This window comes from Agelaius phoeniceus, chromosome 9, assembly GCF_051311805.1.
Source record: "Agelaius phoeniceus isolate bAgePho1 chromosome 9, bAgePho1.hap1, whole genome shotgun sequence".
NCBI lineage: Eukaryota > Metazoa > Chordata > Aves > Passeriformes > Icteridae > Agelaius > Agelaius phoeniceus.
Window position 1 is genome coordinate 67,702 of NC_135273.1, and position 13,804 is coordinate 81,505.

A 13,804-nucleotide genomic window follows, 5' to 3' on the forward strand; every position below is an offset into this window, starting at 1 on the left:
TCCACCGCTCCACATTGTTTTGGGCCAGACTCATGTCAACATCATTATTCCTGGGGTTTTATGTTCCCACTGATCTCACAACTGGTGTTTCAGCCCCAGTCCCACAACCCTTACTGAATTAACGTCAGATATCTAGTAAACAAATCAAACCAAAAAGATGTAATAAAACGAACAATGATAAAATAACACAAGAAAAAAATCATTCTAAGTAGAAACAAAATAAAGTAATAAAAATGCAAAAAAAGCAAGCTTTATTCCTCGTATTCTGAACAATACTTTAAATCCAGAAACCGCGAAACGGCTTCTTCCCGGCCCCCAGTGACAACACCCGGTTCCCCCCCGCGCCACTCCAGGCCGCACACCAGCCGCCAGCTACCCGAGCCGCGCAGGGCGCGGCAGAAAGAACTGGACACGACCGGCTCCCAGATGCTGCCGCAGGCGTCGCGTCCGTGCTCACCAGCGCTCCCCCGATCAGCAGCCACTGGGGTCCCGTCCCGGCGCAGCGCCGCTCCTCAGATCGCGCACCCACAGCTCCCGTCGCTCCAGCTCCGCCGCCGAACTGACGCCTGCGGCCCCTCAACGCACGCTATTTATGCCCCAGGGCCGGACCAGCCAGCCAATCACAACCCGAGGCAGCGCCTGCCGGCCCCACCAATCCCAGCCCGCCCATTCCCGCCGCGCTCGGCTCCGCGACCTCCCGCCGCCATTGCAGGGGCCGCGTCCGCCCCCTCCCCGCCGTCTGCCCGTTTCCCTGGACCAGAACCTGATCCCGGTCAGGACCTGAACTGAAGCTCGCTCCCGGCCCGCCCTTCCCGGCCCCAACAGCGCCTGCCGAGGCAGCGGCAGCGGGGACACAGTTCCGCCGGCTCCCAAAGCGGCGGTGGCGGGAGCGGCGCCTCAGGCGTACGGGGGAGTGGGGCCAGGCTGAGGGGCCGGGCCGCGACTGAGCGGGCTGAGATTGGCGGGACGGCGCCCGGATTGAAAGGGCGGCTGTGATTGGACAGGGCGGGCAGAGAAAGGCGGGCCGTGATTGGCAGTCTTGGGAGCCGTGAGGCTGCGGCCCGTGGTAGCGTGGGGCGGAGCCTGGGCTGCCCGAAGGGTCCGCGGGCGCCGTGGGTCCCGCTCGCGAAATCGCCCCCTGTCCCCTCCTCCGGCCCTCTCTCGTGCCCAGGTCCCGGCGAAAAGACCCCCGCAGAGCCCCTCCCCGAGCGCCCCATCGGCACTCGGGGCAGGGGCGGGGAGGGGGGCGGTGGGGGTGGTGCAGCCCGGGAGTGGTTCCGGGTCGCAAAGGCGGACTCTGCGACAGCAGCGCGGACTAGGGAGCGGCGGCGACTTGGTGAAGAGGGGGTTTGGTAGCGGCGGCGACATGGTGAGGAGAGGGTTTGGCAGCGGGGAGTGGGGAGGGCGTGCAGAGCCCGCTCCGGGCTCTGGGCGCCTCTTCCCCTGCAGTGCTTCCGCTTCTGCGGGGACTTGGCCTGCCCCGACTAGCCGAGATCAGCACCCTGGCCAAAGTTACGTGCCCGCGTCCCCCCGCCCGCTGCGGGCCCGCTGCTCACCCTCCTTCTCCCCCACAGTGGTCGGATGTTATAGATGATAAAACAATATTGGCTTTCCCATTCATAGATTAGCTTTTTGCATCACAAGTATTTTGATACGGTACAACTTGTACTTACTTTTAACTGCTTTGTATTGTGTAATATGCCAGTTTATGTATGCACTGTGTATTTCATATGAATAGTAGTGTGATAAATACATCGTAGGCTTTAACAGAAAGTTAAAATAGAAACTAAAATACTTCTATGTAACTAACTCAGAGAATGGTGTAAAGCAATTACTGTGTTTCTTGTATCTGCGGATTGGCCCGGCCAAGTGATAAGATAACAGTGACAAAAACAAAGCATAAGCATCCAGGAAGATTTATCAGCTCTGTCGGCGCTATCAGGGAGTGTGAAGCAACAGGATAAAACTACAGGAAGAAATAAAATATTTAGACCTAATTTACAGAATGTTCTGCAGACAAGTCAGAGATTAAAACCAAACAAGAGAGTTCCTGGAACACCAAAAACTCAAAGGAATGTTTGAATAATGTATAAGCTAATGAATATGCGTGTAACCCCAGCAATGTAACCATATATATTGAACATGATTTTAAGCTACCTCTGTGCTCTGTGGCCGGGTGCCAAAAGCACCCCAGTGCTAGATTATTTTGTCCTTTTATCCTTTATTAAACTTTTAAAAATTTTAAAGAGTGAACTCTGTTTATCACATCAGTGATGCTTAAGCTGATCTGCATCCCAGTGCTTCGGGACCTGCTGGGGGAGGCCATCGAGGTAAGTGTGGGGCTACTGCAGTGGAGGCCAAGTATTTCAACACCACAATAGCATAATCAGCAACATTAATTAATTTTGTGTTCTTCATGCAAGCCTCAGCGTTAAGAACGCTACCAGCCTCTACTAGCATTAATAATATGCATAGTAAGTGTTATTTGGGTAAGAATTGTTAGTGTTAACACTGGTAGTAAGTGTGTTAGCTGGTGTTTACTGTGAAGCTCTGCTCTCCCACAGTATGACAAGATCCTGAAGCTGTCCTCAGGTGCAAAGTTAGGTGAGTACTGGTGTCCTTACCACAATCCCCCAATGGAGCCATGCTCCAGAGATGGGCAGCAATGAATCTGCAGATGCCTTCCCAAGGTGACAGAGCTCGCCCTCCCTCCCGTCTGCAGTCAGGGGATGTGAAGGCAACCATTGCTGTCCTCAGCTTCATCCTCTCCAGTGTAGCCAAGCACAGTATAGACAGCGAGTCTCTGTCAAGTGAGCTGCAGTAGCTAGGACTGCCCGAAGACAGGGGAAACCCTCAGGGTGGCACCATGAGCCAGACCTGGTGGGATGTTGCTGACAGTTCCCAGCCCTGCCTTCTTCACACCCAGATGGAGGGCAGGCTGCCTGCTGTGCATCCCAAAGTTACCTGCCTCCAAGTTACAACAACCTCTCACTTGGCATGAGCCCTATACATTTTTTTGATTGTATCTTTGAAAGTGAAGTGAGAGGATTTTACACCAGTCAGTAGCAAATATATGCATGAGTAGAGTCACTCAAGCTTCACCTAAATATAAAGAAATACTATAAAAGTAAGCCAAGAATGGAGAAAAAGTTAGTGAAGGCACCATCATAACTGCTGGGATCAGTCAATGGGCTGAGCCTGTCTTCTGCCCCATAGGAACACCTGTTGGGTTAGAAATGCACTCTGCCTGCTGAATATTTTTATTGGGGACTACAGCTTGTCTGTATATTGCTTTGAGTAATTTTTTGCAGTTAAATACTATCACTGACAGATACCATCACCAACAATCCCTGAACCTTAACCTGTCACAATTTTATATTTATAATAAGAGTATAGTTCATAAACTGTTCCATAAAATTCCAAAGTTCCTTCATGGGTGCTAGCAGTTGCCAGCAGCAGGTAACATATTCAAATAAGAAGTCCTACTGAGGGGTCATAAAGTGGGAAGACCTGCTGAGGGATCTCCATTATGATCTTGGCCTATTTCCCTGAATGTCAGTCAAACTTCAATCCAGCAGGACTGCTCAACAAAGGGTCCCTGTAACAGGACACTGATAGACTGGTCAGGCACAAGGGTCTCAGCTTTCCTGGGGCACTGACAGACAAATTAAATACTAAGGGTCAAGGAAATCTTCCCTTTTCACATGACAGTTTTCCAACCATGAGGTTTTGATTCCTTGCAGAAGCTCTAAGACTGCAGACATATACATGCCACTAGAGCCTGGAGCATGAGCCTGCCTAGAAAACTGTTGGTAGCTACTCTAAACATGATCACTCACTCTTTCACACTCCAATGACAATATTTACTAAAACTCCCTTACTAAGTCTTCCCTTCAGTGAAAGCCTGCACACTTTGTTCAGAATACTGCTGTGGTGGGTGGACCCTGGCTGGATGGCAGGTGCCCACCAGAGCCTCTCTATCAATCACTTCCCTCCTCAGCTGGATAAAATATAAAAAAGGTCATGAGCTGAGATAAGAACAGGGAGACATCAGAGGGAAAAAAAGGGAGAAATTAATTGAATTAATTACCAATCAAAATCAGAGTAGGATAATAAGAAGTAAAATAAGTCTTTAAAACACCTTTCCCCCATCCCTTTCTCCTTCCCAGGTTTAACTTTATTCCCATTCTCTCACTCCTCCCCACTAGTAGTGCAAGAAGATGAGAACAGAAGGTACAGTCAGTTCACGCCACTGCTTCCCCCTCAGGAAGAGGAGTCTTTGTGCTGCTGCAGCATGAAATCCCTCCTACAGGAGACAGTTCTCCATTAATTTCTCCAATATGGGTCCTTCTCATGGGCTGCAATTCTTTATGAGCTTCTCCTCCTAAACTCTTCATGAGTTGCATTCTTCCTAAAAAAAACCCCAAGAAAACCAGAAATTATAAAAGCATGTCACCAGCCCTGAACACGCAATCCAAAATCATGAACTTAAATACTCCCTGTGTTCAATGCTATTCTCTGCACAGTATCTTCAAAGCATCTGTTGCTTTAGATGCCCAAAACCACCTGCTGAAAACAAGCTGAGATAAGCTGAAAGAGCCTCTTCACTGAAATAAGAGGAGAACTCTTATCCTAGCTGATCCCAGAGAGAGAATGAAGGCCCTTAGCAAAGGCTGGGGTTAATATATCCCTGGTTGTGCTGCCTCTCATTTCCACAATATCCGGGAAAAGGGAGGGGGCAAATCCCACCAGCTATAAAAGCCCTCAGAGGAACTGCAACTGTATGGCTCCTCTGACTAAATTCAAGGTGGGTAAAGGGCTTGATGAAGGAGAAAACTCTTCAAGGAAATGACAGTGCTTTGTTTCTTACTGCGACTGCACTAAGAAAAAGGGCATAAAACTGATAAGAAGGTTTGTGTTTTGGCAGTATAGCTAGATAAGTTTGATAATTTGTTGTTAACTTGCATAATTGTTCCCTAGTGATTACTCAGTAGTAGTACTCCAGGTGTGACTAAGCAGGGTGGAGAAGAGTACTAATATGAATAGTGTAACTCGCACTGGGACCTCTAATTTGACCTATATACGTTATAAATAAAACCAAGAAAAAAAAAATAAGACTCCTGGGTAGTGGGAGACTAGACTGTGGGCAGTGCTAGGCCCACACTGATGTGCCATTTGGTACTGGGACATGGGTAGGAGCACCCTGAAATGTAGATTTAAACCCTTAAAATGCTGAAAAAGAAGAAGCTTCCCTCAATTAAACCCCTTAAATTGAGGGAAAGGTGGAGCTTACGTCCACTTGAACTGATAAAATGGCAAATAAGCGGCTTCTTCCCTTTAATTTAATCCCCTAAACTACTGGAGAAAGGTGGAGTTTTTCCACTTTAAATATCTCTGGTGATGGGGAAAGGAGGATTTTCCCTCAGTTCAAACCCTTTAGAAGGAGGGACAACTGGGCTTCCCCCTCAATTTAAACCTTAAGATGATGAAAAGGAGGAAGCTACCCTTAATTCAAACCCATAAAATAGCATCATCAAGGTTTTTGCCTTCCATTTAAACTGGAAAATAATGGAAAATGGGGATTCCCTGATGATTAATACCCCCAGCACCATGGAAAAGGCAGGGTTTCCTTTAATTGAAACCATTAAAATTGCAGGGGAAGCAGATTCCTCTTCAATTTAGACACAGACAGTTACAGAAAAGGGAGCCTTTTCCTTTATTTTAAATTCCTTTTCTCCTAATGGCCCATCTCTTTTCTGGGAGGGAGGGGGGGACTGACCAGATGAAAGGGGAAACTTGAAAGTTTCCCTCTGGGACCACACGTGCTGCTCTGCCTGCTCAGGTTCTGTCTCTTGGCATGAGGGCTTTTCCCTGGACTTTTTCTAGGAGTGTTGCTCCATGCTCAGGTGCAGCTGGCTGCTCCCCAGCCCCTGATGGATCCTGTAACCACTGATCCTGGAGGGACTCTCGGGATGCCTGTGTTGCCCCCTCTCAACTCTCAGCTCCCTGTGCAGGTGTGCCCGTGTAACCCTCTGAAAGCAGCCTCTGGCAAGAGCTGCCCCCTCCTCATCCTCACTGGTCACACCTGGGGCTGCTGCACCTTCGAGTGGGGGGGGGAGGTGGAGAAAAGTCCCGGTCGTCGTTCCCTTCCCTACATGGCCCCTTGTCTGCCCCTGAAACACCAGAGTGCTGGGCTGTCCTTTCCGTGGAAAAGAACCAGCCTTCTCATCCTGGTGCCCGTGGCCAAAATTGTGGATTCTGCCTCCAAAATTCCGTATGTCCTAGCTTTGTAATTACCGAGGAAATTCTCCATGGACCATAAGTGATTACTGGTAATTTTTCTTCTGTAATCATTACTTAACTGTGTTTCTGTTGAAGCGTTTGACACATCCCTTGAGGGGTCATGGGTTTGGCTGTGTTGTTTATGACTAATCCTGATGAACCTGAGCACCCCCATGCTGTTGTGCCCTGAATTTCAGTGAAATATATAAATGCTCCCTTTGCCTGCTCCGCAGTCTTTTGCTGTGCATCTGCAGGGAAAAGATTTACTCCATCCTTTGATCCCGACCACAGCTCTCCGGCCCAAATGCCAGGTCTCACAGACACAAACTAAGCAGACAGCTACTACAAGTGTTTGCTTTTAAAGTAAAATTCTTATTGCATCTGGCTGTACAATTAGAATAAATGCATGTATTGATGGTTACCAGAGGAAAGCTTTTCAGACAAGAAAATATCCATTTTGGTAGCACAGATTCCATTTTGACAATATTGCATTCTTTTAGGTTTGGGAATCCTGACCACATAAGAGATCTGAAAACTGGTATTTTGCAGTTTGATACTTTTAAATGAGGTAATTTTGATATTTTGGAACTTGATATTCTGGTATTTTGAAATGGAATTATTTTGGTATTTTGGAACTTGGTATTCTAGTGTTTTGAAACTGTGTTATTTTGATATTTCTGAACTTGCTATTCTGGTATTTTGAAATTAGGTTGCTTTTGTATTTTGGAACTTGGGTTAGGTTAAAATTCTGGTATTTTAAATCTGTGATTTTGAAACCTGGTTTTCTATTATTTTGAAACTAGGGCTCAAAACTAGGGTTTTGAACAAAAATACACCTAGGGTTGTGTTTTGGAACCTAGTTTTTTGTAGGGGGAGTTTTTTGTATTTCTGTAGGCGGGGGATTTGCTATTTTTGTACCTGAGTTTCAAATATTTTTGTAACCTGGGGTGGGGTTTTTTTGGCAACCTGTGATTGGCAGGGTTTTGGGGCATCCTAGTTAAGTGTCCTGGCTTAATTTGCCTTCTTTCACCACAATTAACTTGGCATGGGAACTGTTAAATCACAGACTATACAATGAGATGCTTCCTGAAACAGAAATAAATTTTAGCTGCAACAAGAAAACCAAGAAAAGACCATACAGGAAGTAATTCCATTTTAATAGTCTCCAATTCTCCAACATGTGAAAGGAAAAATAGAGTAAGTGTGGCAGTATACAGGCATTACCAATAGAAGCAGTGTTAGTCAGCTTCTCAACATTGCTTTTATATGTATTTTATGGGAAAAACATTTGGCCTAAAACTTCTTATGCATAAGTTGTTGGGGGTTATAGGAGACAGAACCTGACCCTTGGTACATTGCATGAGAACCGCAGCTTAAAGTTACTCAATGTCTTCTGGTCTCACAGGATGAGGCAGAGGTATAACTGATTTCTTCTCTGTATCTCTGGAAAGAGCTTTTCTCATATCTATAGCGACAGGAAAAAATGCTATTATAGTAATTCATTGCACAAAACCATATTAAGTGAATTCTCCATTAAAATAAGATAATTTTTAATCAAGAAAATTTACTAGAATCATAAGACTACCTCAAGTTTGAAAGGACCCATAAGGGTGCAACTCCCTGCTCCACAAAGTACTACCTAAAATTATACTGTAGGATTAGGAGCATTGTGCAGATATTCCTTGAATTCTGATGAGCTTGGTGTCATGACCCTTTCCCTGGAGAGACCATTGCAGTTACCAACCACCCTCTCAGTGAAGAGCCTTCTAACGTGCACTCTGAACATTCCCTGACACAGCTTTGCTCCATCTCCTCATGTCCTGGTCACCGGAGGGAGGAGATCAACACCCTTCTCTGCTGTCCTCGGAAGTTATAGACTGTGACAAGGGCACGCATCAGCTTTCTCTTCTCCAAGTGGCACGAACTCATGGACATAAGCTGCTCCTCCTAAATCTTGCTCTTGAGACCTCTCACCATCTTGGTTGCTCTCCTCAGGACACACTGCTGTCCTTAATGTTGCTCAATGGCAATGATATCAACTGATATAAAACACTGCATGAAACTCACCCAAATGGAAAGGAAATGACAAGCTAAAGAGACAAATATATGACTTAAGTCACATGCAGCAATGGTAGATGTCTGTCTGTCTGAGCCCTTGTATTTTCACAGTGCTCCTACGTATCAAATAAACAGTGCAAGAACAGAAACGATACACAGCCTGGCCATGTAACCCTTTGGGAGGATAATTTTAAAAAGGACCTAGAAAGAGGAAGCACTTGGTAGTTCACTTTTGTTAACCTAATTAACATTAACATACTTGAATTTCCATGTTCCTTCCCTTTTAAATTGAAAATGGTACCCAATTCTTTGCCGTTGCTGAACGCTGACAATTGTTAATTTATACATAGACATCTGAGAAAAACAAAGTTTCAAGTCCCTGTTATGGGATGAAAGGAAGAAAGCACTGACATTCCTTCTCATTTATTCTTGTTCTGTGGTTGATTTTGCCAGAGATGCTACAAAATGTGTAAGTGGCACGATTAAGTTTAGTAACTGACATAATCTTAATTAGGGAAAGTTGCAAAAATACAAAATTCCCATTAATCAGCAACTATCTGAAATTGTTTATATAATTGTTTCAAATTGTTTCATGTTTTTTAATGTGTTTCATATAAAAAATAGTAACAGTCTTACAAACAATCCCAGCAACCTTTAACATGAGAATAGTTCCATTCAATTTGAGACCAAACAAGAACTTACCATAAGCATCTTCATCTGGCTCCCCACTGCTAGCTGAGTAGTACTCTAAGACTGTTCGGTACACACTGTAGCCTAGTTGCTTATACATATTTACAGCAACCTGATTTGATACTCTCACAAAGAGATCGACAAAAAATCCACCCTTTCTTTAGCAGGGGAAGAAAAGAAACAAACAAAACCACATTAAGGAATAGCAGGTAAATGTATTTCTAAATAACAACTCATAAATGGTAATGTAACACAAGCAAGTCCAATGTAGTATACTAATTAAACATCTTTCCCAATGTAATAACAGATACACTCATTTACCAAGGGAAAATTCAATCATAGACAAGGATTTAATTTTATTTTTATCACATGGCCATTTTTCACCAGTCAGTGGGTTCAGAAATTTGATCAGAAAGAACAAGACAAGTTAAATGCCCCCACAGGCCTAAATCCAATTTAAAAAGTATCCACATTTTGGATTGCTTGGATTAGGAGAAGTGGAATCAGTCACAAAATTCAGTTGCCTAACAGGAGACGATAGACCCTTAATTCCACAAGGCAAATTTTTCAAAACAGCATACTACTTTCCAGTCTTATCAACCATAGTGGGGTTGCCCTACTAGAATCAGCTAAGGACATTTCCCAGTGGGTTCATCTGACACTAAATTAAATTTTCTCAGGTACAAGTAACCAAGCAGGGGATGGCAAGTAAACTAAGATACTCTCTGCAGTACAAAATTTGTTCAGGATTGTGCCTGAGGGCATTGCACAAAGCCCACAGTTACTGAACAAGTATGTTGGAGGCCCTACAGGAAACAGTGCTGATGTTTCACAAAGCTCATTTTCTGTCAAGGAATGTTCTTTTATACACTGTCTCTACTGGAATTCAGGCTATTTCCTCCTCCCTCTGGCAAGTCAGCTTTCAGAGAAACCCTGAGATTTTAAACTGCTAAGCAACTTTCACAACTCTTTTTCTCCAACTATGAGGAATTTCAGAAAATCAGAACACCACGTAAAGCAAAATTTTGCCACATAAAACAGGGACAGGTTTCTGTAGAAATACTACTTTTAAATGTTACTTTAAAAGATAAATTTAAAGATAGCCATACTACTCACTTTTCTGAAATTTCTTCCAGAAGTTCCATCAATTTAGCAGCCAAACCCAGCCGTCGAAATTCTGGTGCAACAGAGAGAGCAGTAACGTGTCCATGCCATTCTTCCCTAGCCACAGAGCCTTCGGCTTTGCCCATGACTGTGAACATACAGAGCATCAGAGCAGCAGCACCTTTGGAGTAATGCACTGCCTGCAGCCAGACAACTTCACAAGAGGAATAAGCCATGAATAAACACATGATACAATGGTTGTGGTAAAGGCTAAAACAGGGATGTCTACCTTTTCACTCTATGATTCAGCAGCCACTAAAGATGTCATTTCACTCAAATATTACAGCAGTTTCTTGACTAGTGTAAAAAAACACCAAACAAGTTTGCAAATTCCTTGCTTGAGGTGACTTCTAAATGCAAATTTTAAGCAATTCTCACAAGTCTCACTGAACCAAAATTTGAAATCTGACTGAAATAAAGGAGGAACAGAGGGCTAGAAACCCAAAATTACCATCCCAGCAACTATTTGAGACTTTTGGAGATTATGAGGGAATAGAGCTTGGGATGCTTTGCCAGTCTGGCAATAGAAAGCTAAGGCCCTGCAAACACAATATGTTTAAGGGAAAAAAAAAAAAAAAAAAGAAAAAAAAGTGGAGGTGGGGATGGTGTTTTGGGGGGCTTTTTTCTAGTTTCTCTCCTTTCAATCCAATGTTAGTTTATTAATGAACATTCACACTTCCACCCTGTGCTTTTAATAGATATCGCAGTCACTGCTAATAAGCAACAAGTGTGGTGGATACAGAGAAATGTTCTGTACAGCACACATACTTTCTGCTTTAGTATGTCAAATACTTTTAGTTCCTGGGTCCCTGCAAAAACCATTACTCTGCCCCCCCCCCCCCATCTCCTGGCAGTTCTCTTTGACATGATTTCTGAAAAACAAAAATATTCCACAGTAAATTAGCAAATGACATCCAGGCCCAGATGTAAAGAGCTTTCCTTTACAGGGCAATGCAAAACGCAAGCCCAGCACTTTTACTACCTGTGGGTAGGGACTTAATCTTCCAGATTACAGAAATACCCATTCGCCAAATACGGGTGGATGATACCACAGCCAAGGCTCCTCGCTGCGCTAGGAACATCAAACTGGAAGCTATGGTCATGAGTCCTGCATAATACCCCAAGACATTTAAGAAATGGGAAGATGCAACGCAAGGTTCCTCTTCCATGTTGGACATTTGGTCAACGCGAAGAGTAAGAAAAACTCCCGCGTTATAATCCCCGAAGGAGGCAACGAAGGGAGACGTTACCGCCGGGACACCCGGCACTCACTGTAACCCATCAGCTCCCCGCCGGGCGCCTCGGCGACGATGAAATACTCGGGCCAGTGGGCGAGGTACTGCAAGTAGAAGGGAATCCCGTACTGGGCGCTTGGTTAAGGAGTAACTGCGGCCGCCAAGGCTGCGCCTCCCGCGCCCGACCCCGCGCCTCTGCCCCGGCGGGAAGGATACAGTCTCGGTCAGCGGGTCCAGATTGCTGTGGAGGAAGAGAGTGCGGCGCTCAGCACGGGCCAGGGCCCGGGCCCGCCCGGCCGGCGGGGCGCCGGGAGGACGCCGCGGGATGGGGAAGAGCGCAGGGGCTCGGGGGCAGGAAGAGAGGACAGCCGGCGCTCACATGTTGTTGAATCGGAAGAGGTCGTCGCAGGTGAAGGCGCGGAGCGTTGTCATGATGATGGTGATCACGACGCTGAGCGTGACGGTGATGGCGCTGCCCCGGAAACGCTCGCGCGCCCAAGGGCCACTCTCGCCGCGGAAAGGCGGCAGACGGGGCGCTCCCGCCCCCTAGGCCACCCTGCCCCGCCCCGCAGAACCGCCCCGGCCCGCCCCGCGCCTGAGACCTGCGGCCGCGGGCCGTGCTGAGGAGGGGCAGGGCTGCGGAGGGGGCGGCCGCGGGATCCCTGACCGACAGCAGCGGGCGGGCGGCTGGCACGGCTGCGCCGAACCGTAGTGGAATGGGGCACGCTGAGGCGGGGCCCAGCGGGGCCGCAGTAGCAGGAGTGCTCTGAGCTTCTGCAGCTCCACCCCGAGCACTCACAGGCTAACGTAACACGGCGTGACCGTAGGATGCGAGACTACCATACGCAGAAAAAACAACTCTGCCTCTGGACAGATGCCGCCGGAGGAGGCATCACGCTGGAACTGCAACACCGATTTAACCGGGATGCTGCTGCCATCAGCAGTAGATGCCTCTTCATGATTTGTAAAAACACAGGGCTGGAGGTATGCCAACCAACACGGACCGATTCCACAATAATTCTGTCCTCAGTAGTGGACTATACTCCGCTCACCTGTTGCACGCCATCTCCTATGGCACCCAAAAAAACAAAGAAACAAGATGTCCACTACGCCCATAAGCATTCACCTACTCCACATGGCCAGCTGTGCCATTCCTTTCACTTCATTCAAATGCTGAGCTATTTCTGAAGTTACCACTGCAAGGGACCCAGATCACTCTAGTTATTCTGAAGAAAGATTTGCCCAAAAGTTGGAGGCTATACTGTGGGTTTGATTTTTGTCCTTGAAAATTCTGCATAAGATGCAGTGAATGGAGTTTGTGTACATGTTTTGGGACAATGAGAGAGGTTTTTCTTGACCTGGAATTTGGAATCAGGAGATGCTGGCAAGGCTACTCCAGACAGAGCACAGCCTGTCAGTTTTGAGATCTGTCAAATTTCTGATAATTTAAGGGTCAGCGTTTTGGTAGGAGAAGGTTGATTCAAGGTCTGTAGTTGTGGTGCAACAGTGATGTGGGATTTCAGAGCTGCCAGACACAGGAAGAGACTACACTTTTCAGGACGGTAGTGGAGGTGTGAGGGGGGATATACATATATATATATATATATATATATATATGTGTGTGTGTGTGTGTGTGTGTGTGTATAAATAAACTTGGGAGATATATACATATATATATATAAACTTGGGAGAAGGAATAGATGTTTTTAAGGCTGGTTCTTGATCCTTTGAGGTGTTAGGAAATGTATAGCTTTATAGCCCTCTTCCGCTTGAGGCACTCTTACTACAGAGCTACAAGAATGATATAATGACACACCCTTAAGAATAGAAAAAGCTCAACCGTTCACCTAACTGCTGTGACTTAAGGCACTCTCTCCAGCCAAATTGGACTTTGGACTGCTTTGCTGTACTCAAGATAAAGCCTTTGCTTCTGAAGTGCTAAAAAAGGCACTAAAAAGTGCAAAAAGGCACTTTTGTTACTGTGTCTGAACTTGGTTCAAAAGCTGGTCATGGCTAGAGTAGTCTTTACTGTTATCAAATTAATTCTCAATATTGTAGCCTAAGGAAATATTTTATATTCAGTGGGTTTGGGTTTTTATTTTAAATGACTACAAATCAATATACAGTTCTGCTAGTATGAAAACTGTGCAGGCCAAATTTTGGGTGGCTATCTCTGCTGAGTGAAGTACTAGTGAAACAACTTTAGGCCTTATTTAAACATAAGTATAGAGATTATCAAAGACTTCTTCCCCTTCCCAATTACCTTTTACTGTATATTACAAGTGGAATATCATTCAATCTCAGCTAGGATGTATGGAATGTAAATTAAGAGGCAATCTTAGCACTTCTATGAAGACAAAGAGGATACACCCAAG

At 45.7% G+C, this 13,804-nt stretch overlaps 1 protein-coding gene across 3 annotated transcripts; it reads right to left on the reverse strand.

The window, feature by feature from the left end:
• Positions 1 to 1,900: 1,900 nt before the first annotated feature.
• Positions 1,901 to 12,151, reverse strand: NAA20 (N-alpha-acetyltransferase 20, NatB catalytic subunit). 3 transcript variants are annotated; one of them, XM_077182732.1, is made up of 6 exons: positions 11,809 to 12,140; positions 11,646 to 11,670; positions 11,467 to 11,557; positions 10,147 to 10,282; positions 9,043 to 9,188; positions 1,901 to 4,411 (listed from the first exon to the last, which is right to left on the reverse strand). In XM_077182732.1, exons 1-6 carry the CDS (start codon positions 11,859 to 11,861, stop codon positions 4,245 to 4,247), a joined length of 618 nt encoding a protein of 205 aa, XP_077038847.1. In that variant the 5' UTR covers positions 11,862 to 12,140; the 3' UTR covers positions 1,901 to 4,244. The 3 variants fall into 3 exon arrangements, with proteins under 3 accessions (XP_077038847.1, XP_077038848.1, XP_054493092.1); XM_054637117.2 differs by lacking the exon at positions 1,901 to 4,411 and adding an exon at positions 7,419 to 7,747 and having other exon boundaries at positions 11,809 to 12,121; XM_077182733.1 differs by having other exon boundaries at positions 11,445 to 11,557; positions 11,646 to 12,151.
• Positions 12,152 to 13,804: the final 1,653 nt, after the last annotated feature.